Source organism: Pholcus phalangioides, unplaced genomic scaffold, assembly GCF_987345545.1.
Source record: "Pholcus phalangioides strain wild (caught in Gottingen) unplaced genomic scaffold, Ppha-v1.0 ptg000027l_1, whole genome shotgun sequence".
NCBI lineage: Eukaryota > Metazoa > Arthropoda > Arachnida > Araneae > Pholcidae > Pholcus > Pholcus phalangioides.
The window spans coordinates 12,453,283-12,476,002 of record NW_028301617.1 but is presented as its reverse complement, the minus strand read 5'-3'; the positions used below and the strand labels follow the sequence as shown (position 1 = coordinate 12,476,002).

The window sequence follows — 22,720 nt, the reverse complement described above, 5'->3', positions numbered from 1 at the left end:
TCAAGAATTCAATAAATAGTTAATTCACTCAGGGCTGCAGGCATAAACTCGGCCAGCCCAACAACATCCATTTCAGCACACCTCTGGTCCGTCACACTTTGTTTCATCTTCCCCCCCCCCCAGGTCCGTAATTAGAAATTTTTTCCAGGGGGGGGGGGACCACTACGATGATCAATTAGCAGATGAAATGTTTTTTGCATCACATAGGGGGAAAAAAATTTTCTTTTAAATTTTTTTGTACCTTAAAAATTGTCTCTCTTTTCAACCCTTCACCCCCACCTGTTTCACCTGGTGTGTTGAAAATTATGACTTTTTCCAAAAAAATGGCTGATATCATAAAACCCTTGAGATTTAATTTCTAAATCACTCCAAAATTTTTCATCTTTATATACTGTAGCCTCCCAGAAATCGATGTAGTTTCATTACATATAGTGTTATGATCAAATAAAACAACTCTTACTTGATGTTTACTTAATATATTCTACTATCTCAGCATTAATCCCGAGATTATGTTTGAATATCAGAAATGTGCAACTTTTCATAGAAAATAGAAAATCACGCAATTCGTGGTAGCATAAGTTGGGATATTACTGTATCATTGTAGAAATTACAATTAAGTCATAATTTATAATATTTTGATGAGGTAATAAATATAAAGGAGGTTAAATGTTGGCTTGTTATACAAAATATAATAATAGTAATGTGTTCTCTCTCACGGAGGAAGTTCAGAGACGCCCCGGTTGCCCCAGCCTAGTTACCCACCTGCACAATAAGTTATCTTAGTGTAAACCGCACCTTTTTGATTTGTTATTAATTTGATATTTATTCTTTGGTAGTGTAGTCTTTTTGTGTAACATCATTTTGTACACGATAGGATAATGGAGTTCAAAGAAATCCTTGAACAAAAGAAGTTTCTAAAAAACCATATTTCCGTAACTTTTCACGATTTCCACTGTAGTTTCATATTTTGTAGTGTAAATCCGTAGCAACTGAGTAAATTCCATAGTAGTTGGCAAGTACGCTTATAAATAGGGCTAGGGTTTTCATGACCTAATAACTGATAGAAAATACTCTATAAAAAATGAATATGCCCCGAAAGACCAAAAATTTGCCTTCGAAGTTAAAAATGATACAAAAAAATTACTTTTTCTATTTACAGTAACATTAATTTTAGCAAAATGATATGAGAATGAGGAATATATTGAGATGCAGTAATTAATATTACACAACATTGTATATAAAACGACGCTTTATGTGCAGTGCTGAAAGAAAATTGCGGATTCCAAGAATAATCCGGATAACTAGAATCCTTTTGAATTGGGGAAGGTTTTGTACAGCCGTATTTGTATGTGACTAGCCATGTATTGAAAGAGAAAAAAAGAAAATGTCAGATAGGTGTGTACCTCTGTAGTAGATAAACCGTTTCACAGAAACCATTGAACACATTGTAAAGAACACCCCCTCTACAAGTACATAATGAGTTCTTCTATTCATTGACTTATCCATAAGTCTATACAACATGTATTGAAAGTAAATGGAATTTCCTTATCAGTTGGTATGTGTGTTTGTTGTCAGCAGCGAAGAGTAAAAACATTCTTTCAATATTATTATTATAGACGCATTTTACAGTATATTTTAATGTGCTGCAAAACTGAGTTAAAAATAACTTTACTCAGGTTCGGTGTGCTAGTTTTCAACCTTTCTGAGACCATGTCCTGGTGTAATTAAAACAAATAAAATAAGTCAGTGTTCTAAACTTTTTGTGTTTCACAGATCCTTTGTGCCAATAACGTAAAGGTGACGATATAATATCTTGAATAATATACAAAGGCCACCAGAACAGTATAAGGCCAATGGCGGTCTTAGGGCAGTGACACCTGTGCAATTGCACAGGGCACCAAATAATAAGAAGTGTCGAAACAAGTTGAAATATGTGATGTACATCAGTAAAAAATAACTTTTTTTGGTATTTAAAAAAAATTACTGTTCAAAATAATGCATACATGTAAAATGACAGAGAGATGGGGGGAAAAAATTAAAAGTTTAATATATGCAGTTGATTTTTTAGAAAAAGAATCTTTAAGCAGTACACCTATATACATGTTACTGGCAAAGCCCAAATTTCAACCGATCTGAGACGAGCCGGCCACTTCGCGAATGGGCCGAGAGTTTTGGCCAAAGTCCGTCTGAATTGCAGAAATGATTCGGGCTTAGATTTCGCAAAGTGGCTGGAGATCCCTGGCCAATGCTTGATGTGCTGATGGCAGGAACAGGAAATCGTTGAGATTGATATTCACAATTGATCTTGAACAATATTCGACAGTTAGTCTATGCCCAATTCATATAGTCACTACGTAATTTTCGATTTGATTTTGAATTTAATTTTAAATACAATACATAGTATATAGGTAGTAGAGAGACATTAGTATACATAGTATACTAAATGTCTCTATATTGGTTTTTATTCCTATTTTACCCGTCAGCAGAACTACAAATTAATTATTTCTCTCATTTATTTATATTTGTCGCTGGTCCACAAATTATTTCTGTCGTTTACTTTTTGTTCGTCCAAAAAATTATTTTATTATTTATTTTTTGTCGGGCCACAAATTTTTGTATCTCCCACACACACACACACATTTTTGTTTTCTTTTAGCAAACACAGTATAAAACCGAACTGAGAAAAACGAGACGATGCTTATATTCTCACTAATAGATATGTATTGTCCTCATTTACAAACATACTTTTGTATAAGATAAGAAATATCTTCCCTCTTTTTCTTCAATACTATTCACGAATACATACTCATTTCTATGCTCGCGTTCCCCCTTCCCCCTAAATACATTCGTCTGTATTGAAGCAACACTCCCAAAAAAAACCCTGACCCTTCTTTGGGGGTGTTGATTGAGCTCTTGATCCTTGAGTCCTGATAACAGGTAACTTTTGACAAGGGCAAAGCTAATCCGGCATTGTATTTTTTTATTTCGACGATCGATACACGCCTTACGGTGAATTCTTTGCGAATTTAAACTTAGTACCAAAAATGGGTAAACGATAATCCCAGCATTGTTCTATACTAAAGATATTTTGCCCCACAGGTGGAAACGTACAATAATTTTCTTTGTTAATTTCTGTAATATGCGTGGAAGCATCAGATTCATTTCATTGATTCATTTTCCACCAAATCCTTTCTATTCATTGAATATTAATTCAGTTGGCTCTCATACACAAGATGTTTTGTGTGTGTGTGTGTTTCTTCTAGAACTAGAACTTTCACCAAGTCACAATTTTTTTATCGATAGCTAACGAATGGTATGCCTGGGTCAACAATCCGTTGCCGGGCCAGATAAGTGAGATGACTACCTGTCGTGGGCATGACCTCCGCGCCCCCAATTCCACACACACACATGCAGACAAACAATGGATACGTACTCATAGCCTTCTCCGAAGGTTCATCGTGACTCAGAGGCATAGTGGCGAGCTTGAGATATTGATTTGTGTGCCTATTTATGCACTTTGAGGTGGTTCTTTAAAAAGTCAAAGTACAGTACCAACAAAATTATTGATGGGCAAACTACGGTCCACTTAGAGATTCTGTACGGCCGCCACAAGTTTCAAAATAATAGTATAGAAATTTTCAGTTTCAGGTGTTTTAAAAAAATCCATTGGGGAGGAGGAGTTGTTCCCTTTCTTGCATATGGAAAATATGACTGTGAGAATTTGAACACAAATTTATTTAAAAACGTTACATATACAAAATAATGGAACACATATGCAGTAAAGTTATTAAAATATACTTATTTGTTTTTTTACAGTTGTAAAAGATGAACCACTGTCTCTCATTTGCAACAATACCGCAGGAGTCTTCAAAGTCTACAACACATTCCGCTACTTCATTTCTAAGCATAAAAATTCCAATTATGAATCAATGTCCGATATGTCCGGACTGTCAAAATTTTTTCTTTTTGTTTGGTGATCCTCATACAAAAAACAGTGTACCCATCACTGTACTAAATGATTCTGGGGAGCCGCAGATGAACCATGAATTTTGGGTAAGGGTGCCACGGGTGAAAAAAAAATTGAGAACCACTGTCATATAGAATGGGATATCTGGCGTGTTCCCAGGCAAGGATTTATCAAGCCAAAACCGTAACAAGCAAAAAAAAAAAAAAAAAAAAAAAATGCAGAAAACTTTCGAATTACTCAGAAATTAATTCATTTCAAATAATCATATTGTAACTATTGTTGAATATAATTTTTCTTTGAACTTAAAAATTTCTTTCCTAAGAAGGAAGCAGTGACGGAGAAGATGAGTGTTTTCTGTTCGGTGAACAACGATCAATGGACAATAGCGTTTACAATACTGTTGAATTATTAATAGTAATGATTTAAATATAGCTTAAATACTAATACTTATACCATATAACCAGATGTTCTATCTAAAGAGTTAATGGTCAGAAACTTGCACTATTTTGTTGAATAAAAAACCTAATTTCTACAATTGATGTCATTCAGCGATGATTTTCAACAGTAACCAACACTTACCATAAAGATCACTATCATAAAGCAGACTCACAGCTTTATGATATTTTTTTTGTCACTCGCAGTTTCCTTGCCCCTCTCATGGTTCATCTGTGGCTCCCCGGAATATTTTAGTAGGTAATCGAAGCATTAATAGGCACACATATCGATACTTCCATCTTGTTGCGACGCACACTTTGAGGAGCACTGCCACAAAGGCCATTGCATATCATATAGCATATTGATTTTTTTTCTTTCTGTTTATGGATTTGAATTTCTGCATACAAATGAAATATGTATATATTTCACTTCATTATTGAAAATAATGATTTGAGTGGAAAAAAAAAGGAATCATCTGCTACATATTATGATCTTGATTCAAACTTCAGTAAAATGTATTGTAATTCATCTAGAATATAACCTCGTAAATATTCAATTCAATTAACGTGATTTCCGGTGAAGAAACCACTTTAATGACTCTAGAAAGAGAGAGATGACCAGAAAGAGAAAAAAAAATTCGTACAAACACTGCAACCGACACACAGAAGCTTCGTATCAGCCTACTGAAATAGAAAAATTGAATAAAACTCAATTATGAAAAATCAACTTAACTTCTGGATGCATCCTCCTATCTTGAAGCAGGGCCCCTAGACACGATCGCCTTAAGAGCATCGTGAGCCCTCAGGTAAAGTGATCTTTCTAGGGCCCTCTACGTGTTTACTTTCGAAAATTTTAACCTGATTTTATTTTCAGCCCTCCCCGTCTACACTCCAGGCCGTGCCTGGTTGGGCTCGTGCATTAAGACAGCACTGTCTTGCACTCAGGGGCCCCTTTCAAAGTGAATTTATGGCATTGGAAAAAGGAAATGATGCGAGTCATAAGAGATCCCAAGGTTGGAGTCGTGTCAGCTCCACCCTTGTGGTGGATCATGCTTCTGGTTTCTTTACAAATTTCATAAAATTACCGATTGAACACTAATCCATTTTTTGGGGTGTAAAAATGTTCATAAAAGTTCATTAGAATCATCGAAGCTATAGTACTAAAAAAAATTTCGGATAGGCCGTGAGACCTAGAATTGGCCACTAATTGGAGCTAAAAATTGACTGTAAAAGTTAAATGTGACACCGCTCCATTAAAGAAAATTATAGCTATTGTTTATACATTTTTGTATACGAATTCGTGTCAGATATATCCATTCAGTGATACGTAATTTAATTATTTTTAATCGAATGCGAATATCAGTATATATAGCAGAATTTTATCCGAGGATGTTGTTGTAATTTTTATAATCAGTATAAATGGGAATAATTTTTTGTGAAGCAAAAAAAAAAAAAAAAAAACAGGTGGAAATGATTTTCACTGACGGAAACTTATTTCCTGAATTTCATGGACCTTTTCCACTCAGTAAGGCTATTATCATCAACTTACAAAAGACCTATTCATACTTATGGCTTTATTGCTGTGGTGGGAGGAATCCTATCAGTGAAAATCCGGCACCCTACTGTTGACAACTGGGGAAGGCATCGTCTTACCTTAAGATACCCTGACGTTTTTCAAAGGATTTTGATAAAATCGTGTGCCCGATTCAGAAGATTTTCTTTGAATATGCGTAACTGTCGAAGGGTTAAGACATTTTAATATTTTAGAGCATTATTATGCACATTTCAGTGGAACAATAAAAAGGGATATTTTATTCTCAGAGCTCTCTCTTCCCAAACTTCATTTCCTACATTTGGTGATTTTTCAGCAATATTAGTAATAATTGGCACTTTCAATTATGTAATATGTATTTGGTTGATGCTCGCTGGGGTTGACCTTTTGACCTTGTGTAATACAATGCATATGCTACTGCCAAAGCTGAAAATTTGGCCACTTCGCGAACTGGCAAGCCAAGTTGACCGGACTGATGTTCCGAAATTCAGACTCACTGGCTCCCATATATCGATCCCTATGACTCAGAGTTATCACCACATTGGTGTATTTTTTGTGATAACTATTGCCATTTATAATTAGAAAGAGCTATCCGTAATTATTATGGTTAGCTATGGCAACCATAAGGATTAAAGGAATCGGAATATCGATGTCTTAGTGACTTATATATAGGGAGTATAAGGATCAACATATGGGACTGGCGAAAGCCCATATTTGAGACATTGACCAGATCAACTGGGCCAGCCAGTTTGCAAATTGGCCAACTTCAGGCTTTTCGTTCACAAGTGATTTCCGCTCACTGTTCCTCTTTCCGCTCGAAGTATTTCGGCTTAGCTGCCATTTCTTTGAAGACTCAAGATACTGCTGTATGAGGAAAGCTAGTAAGGTTAGCAGTGTTTCAGAGATACTAGAACCACCCTTTCTGGCGCCCACAATCATGCCGCGTTCAAAAAATAACTCCAATCTTTCGTTTTCCTCATGAAAAGACAACTACTAATTTGTTAGAAGTTCCGCAAAGGAATGTTGAGGTGATATGTGGTTTAGTAGTAGTAGGCCATAGATGCTTGCATATTTTCAAAATTTTTAAGTAAAAAATCTGAGCCCTAGTTATAAGTAATCTTTATAAACAATTCAAAGTTTTTCTAGTTACAGGCATTTTCAGTGTCGTTGTATCATAAACTGTTCTGTTGGTAAAAGAAACTGTTTCTTGAAATTTCTGCTTGGAACATAGATGTCAATAGGGGGTGCTTGTGTGTTATATTCATTTGCATATTCTATGTTTTGGACTTCACTTCGGTCTCAATCAGCATCTGAGGACATCCACGGTTCGATAGAGTAGTCAGTAGTTCAGATGATCCCACATTCCCACTATGGAATTTCCTTGGCACCTGCTGTCCTTTGTGATTGCTGTTCAAGGCCCAACGGGAAAAAGCCACTAAAGGCTTTCATCGCCTTGTAGACACCTGCCAATCCAAATCCTATTTGGATGGTACCATCGATCTTCATGTGCGATTCTACTGATCCCCAAAATCGGATGTCACTTTCTCCTCAGCACCTTGGGCCGACCTTCGACCTCCATGCATGACTCTGTCAATTACCAAGTCAGATGTTGCTTCTTCATTCATCCATGTCTTGGGCTGATCCTTTGCGCATGACTCCTCTGGTCTCCATCGAAATACTATTTCTACTTAGACACGCCATAGCATCTTGAGGTTGGTGTTCAGAACAATGACTTGGATTTTGTGAACACAGTGGGCCTGATTGACTTTTATTGACTGATAAGTATATTTTGAAATTACCAGTTATTCATTGAAAGATTTCCTTTACCTAATAAGTTGTATAATGGGGGGGGGGGGTTTATTTTGTACTTAATCTATATATATAAAATTGATTTTCTGTGTGTGTGTGTTCTCTATACAAATCTACAATTTTAGACCGATCGTCGCCAAATTTTGCATATATACCAAATGGGACCCGACTTGAACGATAGGCTACTTTAAAATTTTTTCAGAGCAGGGCAAATGCCCCAAATGGGCAAAAAACTGTCTGGCAACAATGGTTTTTGGGCCTCAACAATCACTTTCCGAACGTTTACTTTGGTTACCGTGGTTCCCTAGCGATGCGTTTCAGACGTGTATATGCCTTTACAATGGTTTGTTACTTCTTTAATGCTGCCAGTTATGTATAATAGTTTATGCCTTTATAATGGTTTGCCACATTTTCAATATACTCTCAATAATGAGGCTTTTTGAATAGACGTCATAATCATCATCATCATCGCTTTGAAAGTCAGGAAAAGGGTGATCCTCATAGAAATCAGTGCTAAAATTGTCGATTTTACTGTAGAAATGCGGAAATTAGTGGGATTTTCCGCCCCATCAATAATTTTAAAAATTGTATTGAATTCTCAAGTTTTGAAATATTGAGGTCGCTTAGAGATATACGAAGCCCAGGAGATTAAAAATGAAGTAATTAGCCGGACCTACTTTTGAGTTAGACATTCATACAATAACATTGATTTCAACTTTTTATTTATATCTTCTCAAGCATGAAAAATAATGTCTCCGTATTGTCTTTTGATATTCAACTGCATTAATTCATATAGTTTAGAATGTTTTAAAATGAATTATGGGCCCGTAAAGTACATCGAAGAAATTCCACAGCTTCAATTCAGCATTTTTTAAAGCTGAAACAGGCAGATGGATAAATTAAAGTTCGGGGGGGGGGGGGATCGAAATACCTAGCGCCCCTTAAAAAAAGGGGAAAAAAATATATTCGTTTCTATGTTTCTTTAAATCTAGATTTGTTTATTTCATGAAGTCCCTCAGGAAGTCGTCATATTGGTTAACTTAGACACGGTTTGCATGTTCTCAAAGAAAGAGGGAGATATCACGTGATCCAAACAGCCTCATGGAAGAAAACCCGGGCAGCGCCGGGTATTATAGCTAGTACTGTAATAAAAAGTGTTTGAAACTGTTTTTGTGTTTGTTGGTGGTCAAAGAGATGCGTTGCAGAAAAAATTTGGGGGGGGGGGGTTGAACCAGGATTATGAATCTAGGACCTCTCGCTCCCAAAGCATGAATCGTACCCCTAGACAACCAAGCTGTGAACGTGATTCGTTACACTTACCTTTGGCATCATTTTTGGCAACAATTGGTGATTTTTCAGCGATATTAGCAACAATTGGCAATTTTATTTGTGAACCTCTGTCATCATTTTTGGTAATGATTGACAATTTTCTATATTTTTCTTGAGGAAATGCAATCAGCTTATTTATGAAATGCATATTGTGGTTTTTATGGCATATTTTAAGTTTTGTGGCATAAATAAATTTTTTATGGAGTGTATTCTGTCGGTTTTTAGGTCTTAAAAATCGTAGGCCAAATTATAACAAATGTTTTTTTAACATTTTTATTTTGTAAGATGTTGACAATATGCAAATTTTCAATATAAATATGCTATTTTTTATCATAGATTTGAACACGACCATGTCTAAACTCTTATATGTTGATTAATTCTTTTTTTCAGGGTGCTGATGATAAATTTCTCAAAGATGGTGAGCTGTTGCCACAAAATTTTGAAGATGCTGTCGCAGGTGTGAAAAATGTGACTCTGTCATTGAGAATGCAAAAGGTGAGATCAATAAAATTTTACACAAATAATAATACGAAGTTGATGAAAAATTCTGGCTTCATTACAAAATGACCCCTTTAAGCGTCACAGCCATGTATGGAAACTTTAATGTTATAAGAGAAAACTCATAGTTTGATGGGCTATAACAAATAATTCTTATTAAATCTTTATATGTACCTTAGCGTTGTTAATAAATTAAAAATGACATAAGAAAGCTATGGTCGGGGAAAAACTATGTTTTATAATTCTTATAAACATTTCCCGCTTAAATAATTAATATTACAAGACTTCGAGATTGCAAAACAAGAAGAGGTTCGACGGACAAACACAGATTTATTTACAGAACAGCAATTTACACGTATTAACAACTTTCTCGCAAAATTTAAACACAACTGACTGAATCTCCTTGTGTCCGCCATCTTGTGAGCGCCACGTTTTTATTTATAACCCCGGAGAAACTTCGAGAAAAAGAACATTCCACAAAATTCTATTTTACAGTTTCCTAGTCGGCGGCGCTACTGTACAGAGGGGTTGGACCACTGTCTGGAGGGGCGGGACTTTCTAGAATGTTACTGCCAATTCTCCGCCAATCGCATGTCTATGCGCTAGACCAAACCGGTATCAACCGATTTCGATATTTCTGAGAGCCATCGAACGAATCGCGCCATCTATCGTCGATAGTTTGTAACAATATGTATATATACATGATAAAATATTATACAATGCCCATAAATTATACTTAGTTGTCTTATTCTAAGTATTGATAGCTTCTCGATTTAACCCGGGTTTATCATGTGTTTTTTTCAATTAATTCTTCAATTGTGTTAGAGTTTACTACCCCTGGGGTACTCTCAACTAGTAATGCATCATAAAATTTTGGGTTGACATATATTGGTCTCCCCTGGTATTATATAACAAGATAATTCATTTCTATCTCCTGTGCTGTTTTTGATAAGCGAGGAGACAAAACGATCTCCTTGGATGACCGTTGTCCACTGACACTTTTGCTGGAGATTTGGAAGGATCAACCTCGTCATTGTGATGGCGAGCAAGTGATGTGTTAATGGGATGTGGCGGCTTCTGATTGGGTGGGTGAGGATCGAAGCAGGAATGTCATGCCAACTTTTTCCAGGGGGGGGGGGGGTCAAAGAACATGTACTCAATGTATGTATACATATATATTTGTATATATATACCATTTTTAGTGTACTTTCAAAAGTCGGGAGGGGGCTCCTCCTGACCCCGACGGCCCTGGATCGAAGTCTTCAAATTTGAATGTGGGTCCGAATTCGGAACACTTGATTTTCTAACTGCCCTGATCTTGGTATTTTGGATTGCTAGGTGCCATATCTTGCTCAAGAGAAGCCCTTCTTTCTTCCTGTTGAAATTATGTTTGTGCTTAACGACCTCAATAGCTTCACAGTTTAGTCGGGAGTAGAAGTGTGTTTCTGAAGAGAGGATATTTGTCTCTCTTGGAAGTGGATGTCATGACCCTTGAGGTATGTTCTGCAACAGAAGATTTTTTTTGTTTGCCCCAGGTGACAGTGATGTTCTGTGAGGAGAGTTTTTATTGAGCACAAAGGGGTGGTGATGTAGACAGATCCATGTGAACAGGGGATCCTATAAACTCCCGCCGATGAGAAAGGGTCTCAAGGGTCTTTAGCCGATCGAAAAAGAGTACCTATTGCTAGAGTGGGCTTGTAGAAGAGAAACTCAGAGCCGATCTGTTTTGTGTGCACGCGGGAGACAATCTGTAAAGCTGCAGCACACTGAGCTAAAAACAGGTTCTTGAGTAGTTCAACACGATGGGTCCAGACCCAGCTTCATTTGCATGGTCGAGCTCATGTAACTTCTTTCAGAAATAATGTTTCTTCGTAGGTGCTGTAGGAGGTCTGATAAAAACTGCAAAATAATCCAGCCATATAATAATAATAAAATCCATCCATCAAATAAGAAGGGAAGTTCTAGGGTCGCTAGACGTCCGTATATACGGTCCACAAGGGCGTACGCAGGTTGGGATTGCATTGAATACTCCTGAATTATTAAGGGACTGTGACCTCAGAAAGTTGCTTCGGGAGGCCTGAGCCTTCTAGGTTCCATGTCCAATGAGATGCTGTATTTAATGAACTTTCAATTAAAATTTAAAAAAATATTTTTTTGAGTGATTATTTTTTATTGTAATATGGTTATGTTGGCATAGGGGGGTACCCCCATGGCAAAGCTGAATATTTATCACTACTGACAAGCTTTAAGCCAATGTTGGCATGTCTGTCTTTGCAAAAAACGTGATATTGTGCAAGCTTTCACTGACTAGCACCAAGTTACAAATCATTGCTAAACATTAGGAAAAATTACCTTCATTACTACTCTCAAATCAAATCACGCCAATAAAAAGTTCTCATTGGGCCTGAAATGGGACTTATAATTGAAGCAGATACAATTCATATAATCAATTTCGAATAACGAAAGGCTGAATCTTTCTCTACAATGGCCGTTTGGCGAATTTTTTCTCCCCCCCCCCCAAAAAAAAAAAAAAAAAAAAATATTTTTTGTGATGTGATGCAATCGCAACAATTTACATCACATAAGGCATCATTTTGGGGATTAAAAACAAAACTAAAGGTTACCCTTTTTTAGAGGTAAGTTCTTTGGGAAAGATCCCCCCCCCCCCCCATCATCACAAAAGTATGAAGTTTTTACAATCGCAGTCGAAATTTGGGAGGTATAAGAATTTTTTGGGAGTGTTAGTAGATGGAGTAGAAATTCTGGAGACTTGGCAGCTATGTATTCTGTTTTGAGGGGAGGGGGAAGATATTTCCTTACGGCCTCCTTGAATCTAAGTTCCTTCTAAGTTAGTGATTTTGGATTTCAAATGCATTTCTGTCAATTTTGGAGCCATTTATTAGCTCCCCATTGCAACATTTTACTGAAAAAAGCACACAGCTCACTGGGCAATTTACCTGTTGTGTTCTTTGTTGTTTGTATATGAAAACAATTTCAAAATGATTCTACACGATGTTATATTATACAACAGCTCATAGGCTAATAACAGGACTAAATGTTCAACTGCTGAAATGGGTGGAGGCCTTCCTTATTAACCGTAGCCAGACAAGCGCCAAAACTCCCCTTTCCTTCATGTCAAATCTGGCACACCCCAGGGCTCGGTCCTCTCGCCATTATTATTTTTAATTTACATAAATGATCTACCCGACTCCATAAACTGCAGCATCAGACTCTTTGCTGATGACTGTGTCATTTATAAAACAGTGTCCAATCTTTCTGATTAAGAATCTCTCCAACACAACCTTAACATTATTTCCAAATGGTGCTCAACCTGGGAATTGCCCCTCAATTTCTCAAAAACTATTTTTATGAAAGTTACCCGTAAAAGAATCCCCCACGAATTCCCCTATTCTATAAACGACTCTTTGATCTCTGAGGCTTCCCATTATAAATACCTGGGCATTATAATCTCTTCCGATCTCCGCTGGAACCTTCACATTGATTATATCTTTAATAAATGTCTCCAAAAACTCTTTTTCCTTCGCCGTAACCTAAAATACTCCACCCATCATGTTCGTCACTTGTGCTACCAAACAATATTCTCCCTGCCCTCTCCTATGCCTGTGAAGCTTGGGATCCCCACATCCAAACCAACATAGACAAATTAGAATCTATCCAAAATAAGTCCACTCGCTTCATTTTCAACTCGCTAATGTTTTTTTAATATTGACACCTCCAATATTCTAATCAAACCTTCTCATTTCTCTGTTAGACTCAATTATTCCAAAAAATTACAGCCCATCTTTGCCTCTTCAGATTGTCACAAATTTAGCTTTTCCCCCAAGAACTATTATCGACTGGAACAACCTACCATCAAATATTGTAGATTGCACCACGATTTGCGAATTCTCTCGCACCATTAATCGTCACTTTCGCCATATATATAATTCCACATCCTCTTGTATAGGCCTCGGCCAATCAATATTGAATAAATAAATAAATAAAAATAGGAATACACAGAATTTTCTCGGGGGGAGGGGTAAATTTTTTTTCCTGCAAACTAACACGATAATCTTGGCATATGTCAATGCGACAGCTACACTAATTCTTAGCTGTGTGGCGCCTTGATTTTGTTGGCATAACATACGTTTGCATCATTTTGCTTCGTGACTTTGAGCAGAGATTGTTACATTGCTAATGAAGATCTGCTGATCAATCATTATTCTTGTGACATTAGTGAGAGGTGCTCGTGCAGTGGGGTTTCTTGAAAAATTATTGGAACTAGTAGCTTATAGTCATTTGGATAGCAATGATTTTCCGATAGAAAATAAATGCTTATCGATTGGTAAATAAAAATGTTTTAACGTGTATTTTGTATTCCAGGGATATGATCACAGCTATTACTTCATCCAGACTTTTATAAAAGATCATTTTGCTCACCATGCCAAGTATCTGCTTTGAAGAAAGAAAAAGGGACTAATGAGGGCCTAAATTTCTACAATGATTTTTCTTGTTGCAAATGTGAAAACAGTATGTCAAATAGTGTTATTGCTGGAAATATGTTGGAATATATTTTTTCCATATTAAATGCCTTGATTTTCATTTCAATTGAAGCATGGTAAATACATATGAATACAATATTCCTAGAAAGACTGGCTGTATTTGAAGATGATAATTATGTGTGCATATGGTGAGCTACTACTACTTTACCATACATGCACCTCATACACATTCCTCTACAGAGGCGTTTCTCAACCTATAGTCCATGGATCAGAGGTAGTCTGTAACCATGTTACAAAATCTCAAAGTAGAAAAATGTACAGTACGCACAACTTTTAACCCAACGATGGCGATATCTTGGGTTCTAAAAGTTGTAGAATGAAGCAGTTTTCACCAAAAATTATGGTTTGTGATTTTCTACTCGAATATGTGCAATTTGTCTTGATGAGGAGTCATCTACATATTTATTATTGCTCAAACTTCAAAATTTTCTATGTAAACCCTTATTTTTTTTCCCATTTTATATGATTTATCGCATTGCATTTACCCTAAAAATAAAATTTCATCGCTGTAAGTATAAAAATGAGAGAGATATGAGTGAAAATGTGTTTGGGGATGCTCTCAACATTGAGAAACTTAATTTGAAGGGTGTTTGTGTGTGCAGGGGGAAAAACACACACCAAACAAGTTATCGTTCGAAAATACTCCATATGCTATGCGAGTGCTTGGATTTAGTGCTGTTAAAAAATAAATAGTTTTCATTTTATGGAGGTGTGAAAAAACAAACTTTTTTTATTCTTCATTTTAGTGACTTAATATCCGTGATTGAAAGAATATTTATACCATAATTATTTCAAACGATGTGTCACAAAAAGCAATTGTTTGTGACGACAATTTCATCAATTCAGAAAAAAAAATATAAGAATTTTCCATCGAACATATTGCACTATTTTATATTATAATTATGTTTAATTTTGCAATTCCTCAATTTTTAATAATGCTAAAAAAATACGGATGAAACGAAATGCTGTGGTTTTAGCAGAGACGACTCCACCAATAGCCACTACTCTAAACTTGACGCACACTAAGATGATTTACGCTATTGGGAGAACCGTTATTTATTGATTATTATCTCCATGAATATTAACATCAATCTAATTGTATGGTATTAATTTGCCAGTTCTTTGCACATTATTATATTTACCATTTCAGCTCATGAATGTTGTCTAAGGAATAAAACAAATTTCTGAAATAGTGAAAACTTTTAAAATTTCATTGTTTATTTGTTTACTCGAATACTTAATTTTTTTTTGAAAAACTCGATGGATGACTAATTTATCGTATCACCGTATACTTGAAACAATAATTGCCCATTTCAGTAAAGTTATGAGGTTCATATTTAAACATTTTCGCATAATTTGTCATGAGAAATTTTTCAATGAGTTTCAAATTTATATCTAGTATATGGTCCCTAAAAGCAGTTATTTTCATATAATCGCTCATATCTCGCGAAATAGAGGTCAGATTGGAATGAAAATTGATTGTTAGGTTTTCAACTATGCCGATTCGAATGAAGTAAAAATTAAGGTATGCTTCTATTTTTACAAATTTTTAAAATATGTTTTAATAATTCATAACTCGTATTTAAAAAAAAGCCAAATTCAAAATTAGTAACAAAATTATGTTTGGCCTGTTAGAATCTATCATGTGAAATAACAATTAATGAGATATCTACATTATTTCAGCAATTATGCTCAAAAACAAGATGTTTCTTTTTAGCATTAGGACATTCGTTTTTCAATAATATATATTTCACTAAATGTTCATTCGAAATTGATGAAATTTGGTATTTTTGCATTTCTTGAGATACTAAATCCAAATATGGAAGAAAAAAAATAGGGTTACCATTGAATCTTGTTTCAATATCTAGATGACAACGTAAGAAAAAATGAACTTGATACGCTTATGGAAACTCTTAAACGAAGAAGAATGCTACCTTTCTCTTTTTTTCTTACAATAAATATCATCCAAGATAACGCCATCGTTCGGTTAAAAGTTGTGCGTACTGTACCTCTCACAAAAGAACTTCAAAACCTGGTGATCGCATTTCTTCGAGGGAAAAACGCAGAAAATTAAGGTATTGAATACGGCAAGAGGACATACGGATAATGCCAATTGTCGTCAAAAACATGGTTATGTCTGTAAAATTACCGATGTAAGGTGAGTGAAGGGGACCACTGGAAAGCGCAGTTGAGATGCAGTTCCCAATGGAAAAAAGTTGAATATGACCAATATAAATATTTATAGTCATAATTATCAGAACATAGTTTATAAGTTATGGAAATCATCTGAATTTGTACAGTTTTTTAGTAAAGATAACATCAAAATATATGAACTTCATTGAAAAACTCCAGACGATTGTATAAAAATTGTCGGTCCAACCAAAAATACAGGTGTTATAATCGGGGGTTCGTTGACGTTTTTCAGATATTTTACTGGTTCTTGGATATAAAAAGGTTGAGAAATGCTGCTCTATGGAATTTGTACTGAAATTGGTACATGCTGGAATGTGTATGTGTTGTAAGGTTTGTTACTGTGTAATGCTTGTTATATATGGCGCTGCCATCTGTCATCAATTTTTATAACTGTAATGATTGAATAATTGTACCGTTGTAGACCTGTTGCTTTCCGTGAGGAGACTTTTTAACGACAGTGCGTATCGGGGGGGGGGGGGGAAAGAACTGTTGTTTTAATGTGTTGACAAATGGGAATTCAGCTCTGAGAATAGGAGGGAGGTGGCTGGTTCTGCAAAAGAATGAAGAACTCCAGTTCTACGAAATAGAAATGCTTGTTTTCACATAACGAATGAATAAAACAATAACAGGAATAGGGAAGAGCTCAACAAATTTTTGTAGCATGGTTAATCAAGGTTCTGGATCCAAAACTAGTGAATATGTGCATATGAATAAAGTAATGATATTTCACTATAGCAAATGTGTTTTGACCAGGAATTGGGCAATGACAATTATAATTAAGCATTTGCTTATCACTTTAATCTAAGTATCGCCAGCCTAATACATACCTGCCAACTGTTACGATTTTATCGTATTTAGTATGGTTTTAGCAAGTTAGTACGATTATATGCTTTTGTTTCTAAAAATATGATTTTTTATACTTAATTGCTAATATCAGCGTTTTTCTTCCTGTGCGGCAAACTGGCCAACGTCAGAAATCATCTTTGATCGACATCACTCCACGGAACCAGTGGCCTATCCATTTGATAGATCAATATTTTCCCGAAAGGGTTAGGATGGTATAAGAATTTCGTTTCATGAATTATATAGCGTTTTATTTTTTTTATTCTCTCGCTAAATTTTCTAAATGAACTTGTGCCAAAAATTAAGTTCATAACTCATGCATTTTTGATAGATGCAATAATAACCATTATTTTCCGATATTTGAGTATTGTTACAAAAATTTTTGTCCGAAATTTGTAAAATTTTGATTTTCAGGATTTTTGACAAAAATATTGCACTTGATATAGTTCTATTAATATTGATTATTCAGGTGACTAAAATGTCTAATTTTCAGTTATGAATATCGGTTGATTTTCAACCCTTTAGCATCCATCTAATGAATCTTTTTGATGTTTTCACGTGATCGGGAGACTCGTGCGAGTAAAATCATATTTCATTTTAGATGAAACATTACATTCAAAAAATCACCAACAAATGAAACAAATACCAGGAAATACTAATTTAAAAGTATTTGCCTCATTCGTTGGTGATTTTTTGAGTATTATTAGGCAAAGCCATCTACTCTTCTATAAAACGTTGCAGTAGCGCAAAAATGTCAAATGATGAACAGACACAAGCAAACATTTTTTTTGTTACAGATCTGTCTTCCTCAGGAGTAAACCATATGTTTTACTTCTATATGGTTGCTCAGCAGAAGAAGTACGTCTGTTCACTTCAAACGCTGTGGTCAGAATGAAGCTGTGAGCCTGCGTGAGATACTAATGCAGCGTCCTGATTGGACACTTGTGGAATAGTGCTATCCGATTGGTCTATTCAAATTTTCTTATAATTCCCGCTCAAAATGAATTTAAGTCATGGTGTTGCGATCGGGGGTGTAGATTTATTATCGTTAACTAGTGTATTTTTGAAGGCCACTAAAAACTTTGGTTTCATGCCCCCTAAAGATGCTATACCGCAGAATAAACAATGGGGCATTTATTACATTCCATGTGGTGATTGCTCTCTTGGTTATATAGGACAGACAAGGAGACCCATAAAAGCAAGATTAAATGAACACGCTAGCTGTGTTAAGAATCAGGAATGTGAAAAATTGACCATCGCCGCTCACTGTTGGCAAGAAGGCCATAGATTCAAATTTCAAGAAGCGAGAGATTTTCACTAAGTCCACAGTTTTGTGTGGTTTAGATTTCTACGAAGGCACATATATTCGGTCCTTCAAAAATATACTAGTTAAAGATAATAAATCTACACTCCCGATCGCAACACCATGCCTTAAATTCATTTCGAGAGGGAATTATAAGAAAATTTGAATAGACCAATCGGATAGCACTATTCCGCAAGTATCCAATCAGGACGCTGCATTAGTATCTCACACAGGCTCATTCTGACCACGACGTTTGAAGTGAACAGACGTACTTCTTCCACTGAGCAACCGAGTGTTAAGATTTGGTATTCAACCCAAGTGCAAATCTCAGTCATTGTGACTAGTGGTTAAATTTTCCTCTGAATACGGCATCCATTGGTGTTGAAATGCATTGAGACTTTTTATTTTCGTGTATTTGCCTTATTCGTTGGTGTCTTATTAATATTCTTAGGCAAAGTTGATCAACTCTTCTATAATACGAAATACGATACTGTGTTCTGTGCACTTTTTTCTGTCAGTTCAGCAGTTGAAGAAAGTTGCTGTTGCTTTAGGCTAGGTGCACACAAGTTAGATAATCCTAGTCATTGTTGTTCACATTAATTTATAAGGTGTGGCATTTCAAATTGTATGCCTAATCGGTGTGCATTGCGCCATACAGGGTGTTCTGTTAATGGACCAACAAACTCAGGGGTACAAAAATTGCAATGAAGCATGGTGTCGCAAACCATGTCCAGAGGGTGAAAATTGCAAAAAATGCATGCAGGCTCTTGGTCCAAGGAGACAAAAGGTGGATGTCAGTTGATCTCTGAATGCGTGTGTGGGTTCGCTCACCATATCTGACGTAAGCAGCATCGCGAAACACATGCGCTGGGGTAGGATTATGCGCTGCGGACGACATCAAAAGCATACCTGTTATCTTCGAGAGCGTCCGGGAATCGTTTTTACATCGTTGTAGACATTACAGATGTCAGCGGCCGCCACTTCCAATAACTCTTGTAATAATTAATCAAATAAATCCTTTTGTAGTTATTGTACTTTTTGTTGTTCCAGCGTGACGTCGAAACCTGCATGCGTATTTCGAGATTTTCACCCTCTCAACATGGTTTGTGACACCATGTTCCATTTTTGTTCCTCTTGATGTCTACTAACAACCCTCTGCGTTTGTCTGTCCATTAACAGAACATCCTGTATAAATCAACAATAATGACTAAGCTTGTCTGAAGCTGTCTTGTTCAATCGGTGTATGCCCAGCCAGCTTTAATATTAAAATGTATCCTGTTTTGCAGGGCAATTCTTTAAGTTTTTGCTTTGTTTATTCTTTGATCATGCGTTTAAGGTTTTAATAAAAAAAACTTCATGATCTAACTTTTCCATTTAGCTCATGAAATTTACGAGAAAGAATGTGATTAGCGTCAGACATTTGCAACAAACTGAAATTCACGGTAACAAAAGGAAAAGTCAAATTCTAACTGCAGTAGACTCTTGATATCTGGCGTTTTCTTGCCGCTTTGTTCTTTTGTGGACCACTTTTTCACTGGAAAAACTGTGCATGTAAACATGTTCCACAAATATGCAGACAAGAAAAGAACATGAAGACAAATAATAAAAAAACAGTATACGTATGTTCGTGTGTGAAGCCTCAAGAGACTATATGCTCTTATTACCTTATCTATGAGTGTTGGCTCCTTGCGGGAGAGAGTTCTATTTCTCCTTGTGGAGAAATAGAAAATGTCACTACATGTCTTTGCACGCATCTGCTGCTTAGAGGAAAACAATACCAAACAATATTGTGTATTGTAACCCACTCATCACATCTATACAGTCCAGTCTTTACTTCAATTTCGTTCCTGGTCTCCTTCATTTGTGATAGTGTAGGGAGGCAACACTATTCATTGAGTATATGTTCTTTGCTTTACCCCCCCCCCCCCGGAAAAATTGGAATGATGGTCCTGTCTTGTCTGCGTCCCTGTTGCTTCTCTTGTGTGTGCAATGTCGTAGCGATCGAAACAAGAGCATAAAACACATTAACTCTCATTCAAAAATAGATTATTTAAATGCTTGAGAAAAATGCTGGAAGTTGAACCTTGTCAAGGAGCATGTCCCCCACGTAATCCGTTTCTTTTACTCCAATGGAATAATATAGTTATCAAGTATAATTACATTTTTTTTCCCGTTAATGGAAAAGAAATGTACTGATCAGGGTACGCCAATTTAAATCGCTTGATTTACATCATAAAATTTAAATTTTTTTTCTTCTTTACATAACCTTAATAGTATTGAAGTAAAAGTAACTCGGTATTGTATGCATGTTACTGATATGTGGTAAAATTTGTGATTAAAAGAAGTACAGAAGATCTGGGGGGAGGGGGGTAAATATAGACTTCAACTTAATCCCTTAACATTTCGATTAGCGTGTCACATTACGGATGTTTTCATAAAGGGTGGTTGATGATGTGTAAGCATCAGTCAAATCCCCTTTCCCGTCATCAAATCCAAAAACCCCTTCCCCTTTATCCATGATGATGCAATACTTGAATGGCTCCAAAAACTTTCCCGAGATCACTCATTCAGGGGTGGGAACTCTGCGCCAAAACTAATATCTTGCGCCATCCTGCTCCAATAGCGTATTTTTGCATTTTCTGCGCCAAATAGCGAATTTTGCTTCAGTATGCCCGGAATTTCGGAAACGACGCCAAAAAATTTTTGTTCCTGCTAGCCACGAAACGTTTCTTTACGAGAAGAGCGTGTTTTATTCCACTATACTTAAACTATCGGTGCCTGATCGGGCTTTCCATCGTGAAACCCCGATATTGTCTGTGATCGTGGAACTGAAGATGGTTTGCAATGCCTTTCAGCTTTAAAGTGCAAATTCGAGTGTTTCCGCTTAAAAAAAAAAGTCGTCACTGGAAGCAGCAGAAATTACTGTAGTCGATTGTCATTGTGCTAAATCCCGATGTTTCGTGAAAAAAATTTTCATTCCGGGAGTAAAAAGTGCATGTCCGCCGAATTACGAATGTCAGTTTAGAAACTTTGCAGAATATCGCCAATGTTGCCGAATAACGAGCGTTAAATTGCCAATGTTGTCGAATAACTAGCGTTAAATTGTCAATATCGCCAAATAACGAGTGTCAGATCGCCAATCTCGCCAGATAATGAGATATTATCTGGCGATAGATAATTATATAAATTGAAGTGCTGCTGTTCCAGGCAGCAAACAGTGCCCTCAGTAAGCAAAAATCATCTTAAATAGACGGGTGCAAAAAATTTTATGACAGCCGCTCTTTCAAACAAGGTGTCAAAAGCCTGAAACACCAAAAACAAAAAACAAGCTGATGAAAAGATGTTTGATAACAAAAGACAGTGCAGTTTTATTTTGAAAATGGTTGAGGGTTAATGAAAATATTCTTGTTAATTTCACTGCTCTAATTTATAAATATCTGCTCTGAATCCCGAATTTGCTGCTCCAAATCCTGAATTCGCTGCTCCAAATCCTGAATTCGCTGCTCCGAATCCTGAATTTTCAGCTCCAAGGCTGCTCCGAACTGGACTTAAGTCACTTCCCACCCCTGCTCATTTTGAAAACAAAGGAAATATGAAGCATTCCTAACACTATTTCTGTAGATTTTTATTTTTTCACACACTGTAATGGCTAAAATTTCTTTCCACGAGCCATAAGAGAACAACCTTTACCCCCCCCCCCCCAACAGTTCAACAAGTTAATTCCATGAAACTGATTCTACGAGATCATTTTTGGAGCGTTCTGTACTCTTTTGTTAATTTTCAGAAACTTTTTTTTGAATTTTTCATTTCTCGTAATATTGGAATACGCAACACATTGTTCCTATGTAAAATCATCTAAGGATTAGAGAAGTTTTCATTTCAAGATTTTTGCTATAATGGTATTCAGCTTCAGTGATGGACTGGAGCAGCATGCAGAGAGAGATTGAGAGATTCTGAAGAAACGCCACTGGTGCGCCACAGTCAGGTGTCCTAAAGACACTTGAAAACAATTAATGGATATGGATGAACAGAAATGCACACAAATTATATATATTTATTGTATCTATATTTCGAGAGATGAAATGGGTAACGCTCACCGCTACAAAATTTTAGGAGAAGACACGAGAAGACTAGCTTAATCGCAATTATCACAGAAAACCTTTTATCTTGTCTCACAAAGATAACGATTGACTATATTACATTTATATGAAGTTTTTTTTCTTTTCTTAA

General features: G+C 36.1%; 1 protein-coding gene across 2 annotated transcripts in view; it reads left to right on the top strand.

Annotated features, from left to right (window-relative positions):
- LOC149068453 (S-formylglutathione hydrolase) overlaps nucleotides 1–14,197 on the top strand; it is a 45,074-nt gene extending 30,877 nt beyond the window's left edge. For both annotated transcript variants that reach the window (XM_089251541.1, XM_089251542.1), the window contains exons 7-8: nucleotides 9,482–9,586; nucleotides 13,973–14,197. In XM_089251541.1, the coding sequence (XP_089107667.1) occupies nucleotides 9,482–9,586; nucleotides 13,973–14,050 (183 nt within the window). In that variant the 3' untranslated portion in view covers nucleotides 14,051–14,197. The remainder of the gene's footprint in view (nucleotides 1–9,481; nucleotides 9,587–13,972) is intronic.
- The last annotated feature ends 8,523 nt before the right edge of the window (nucleotides 14,198–22,720 follow it).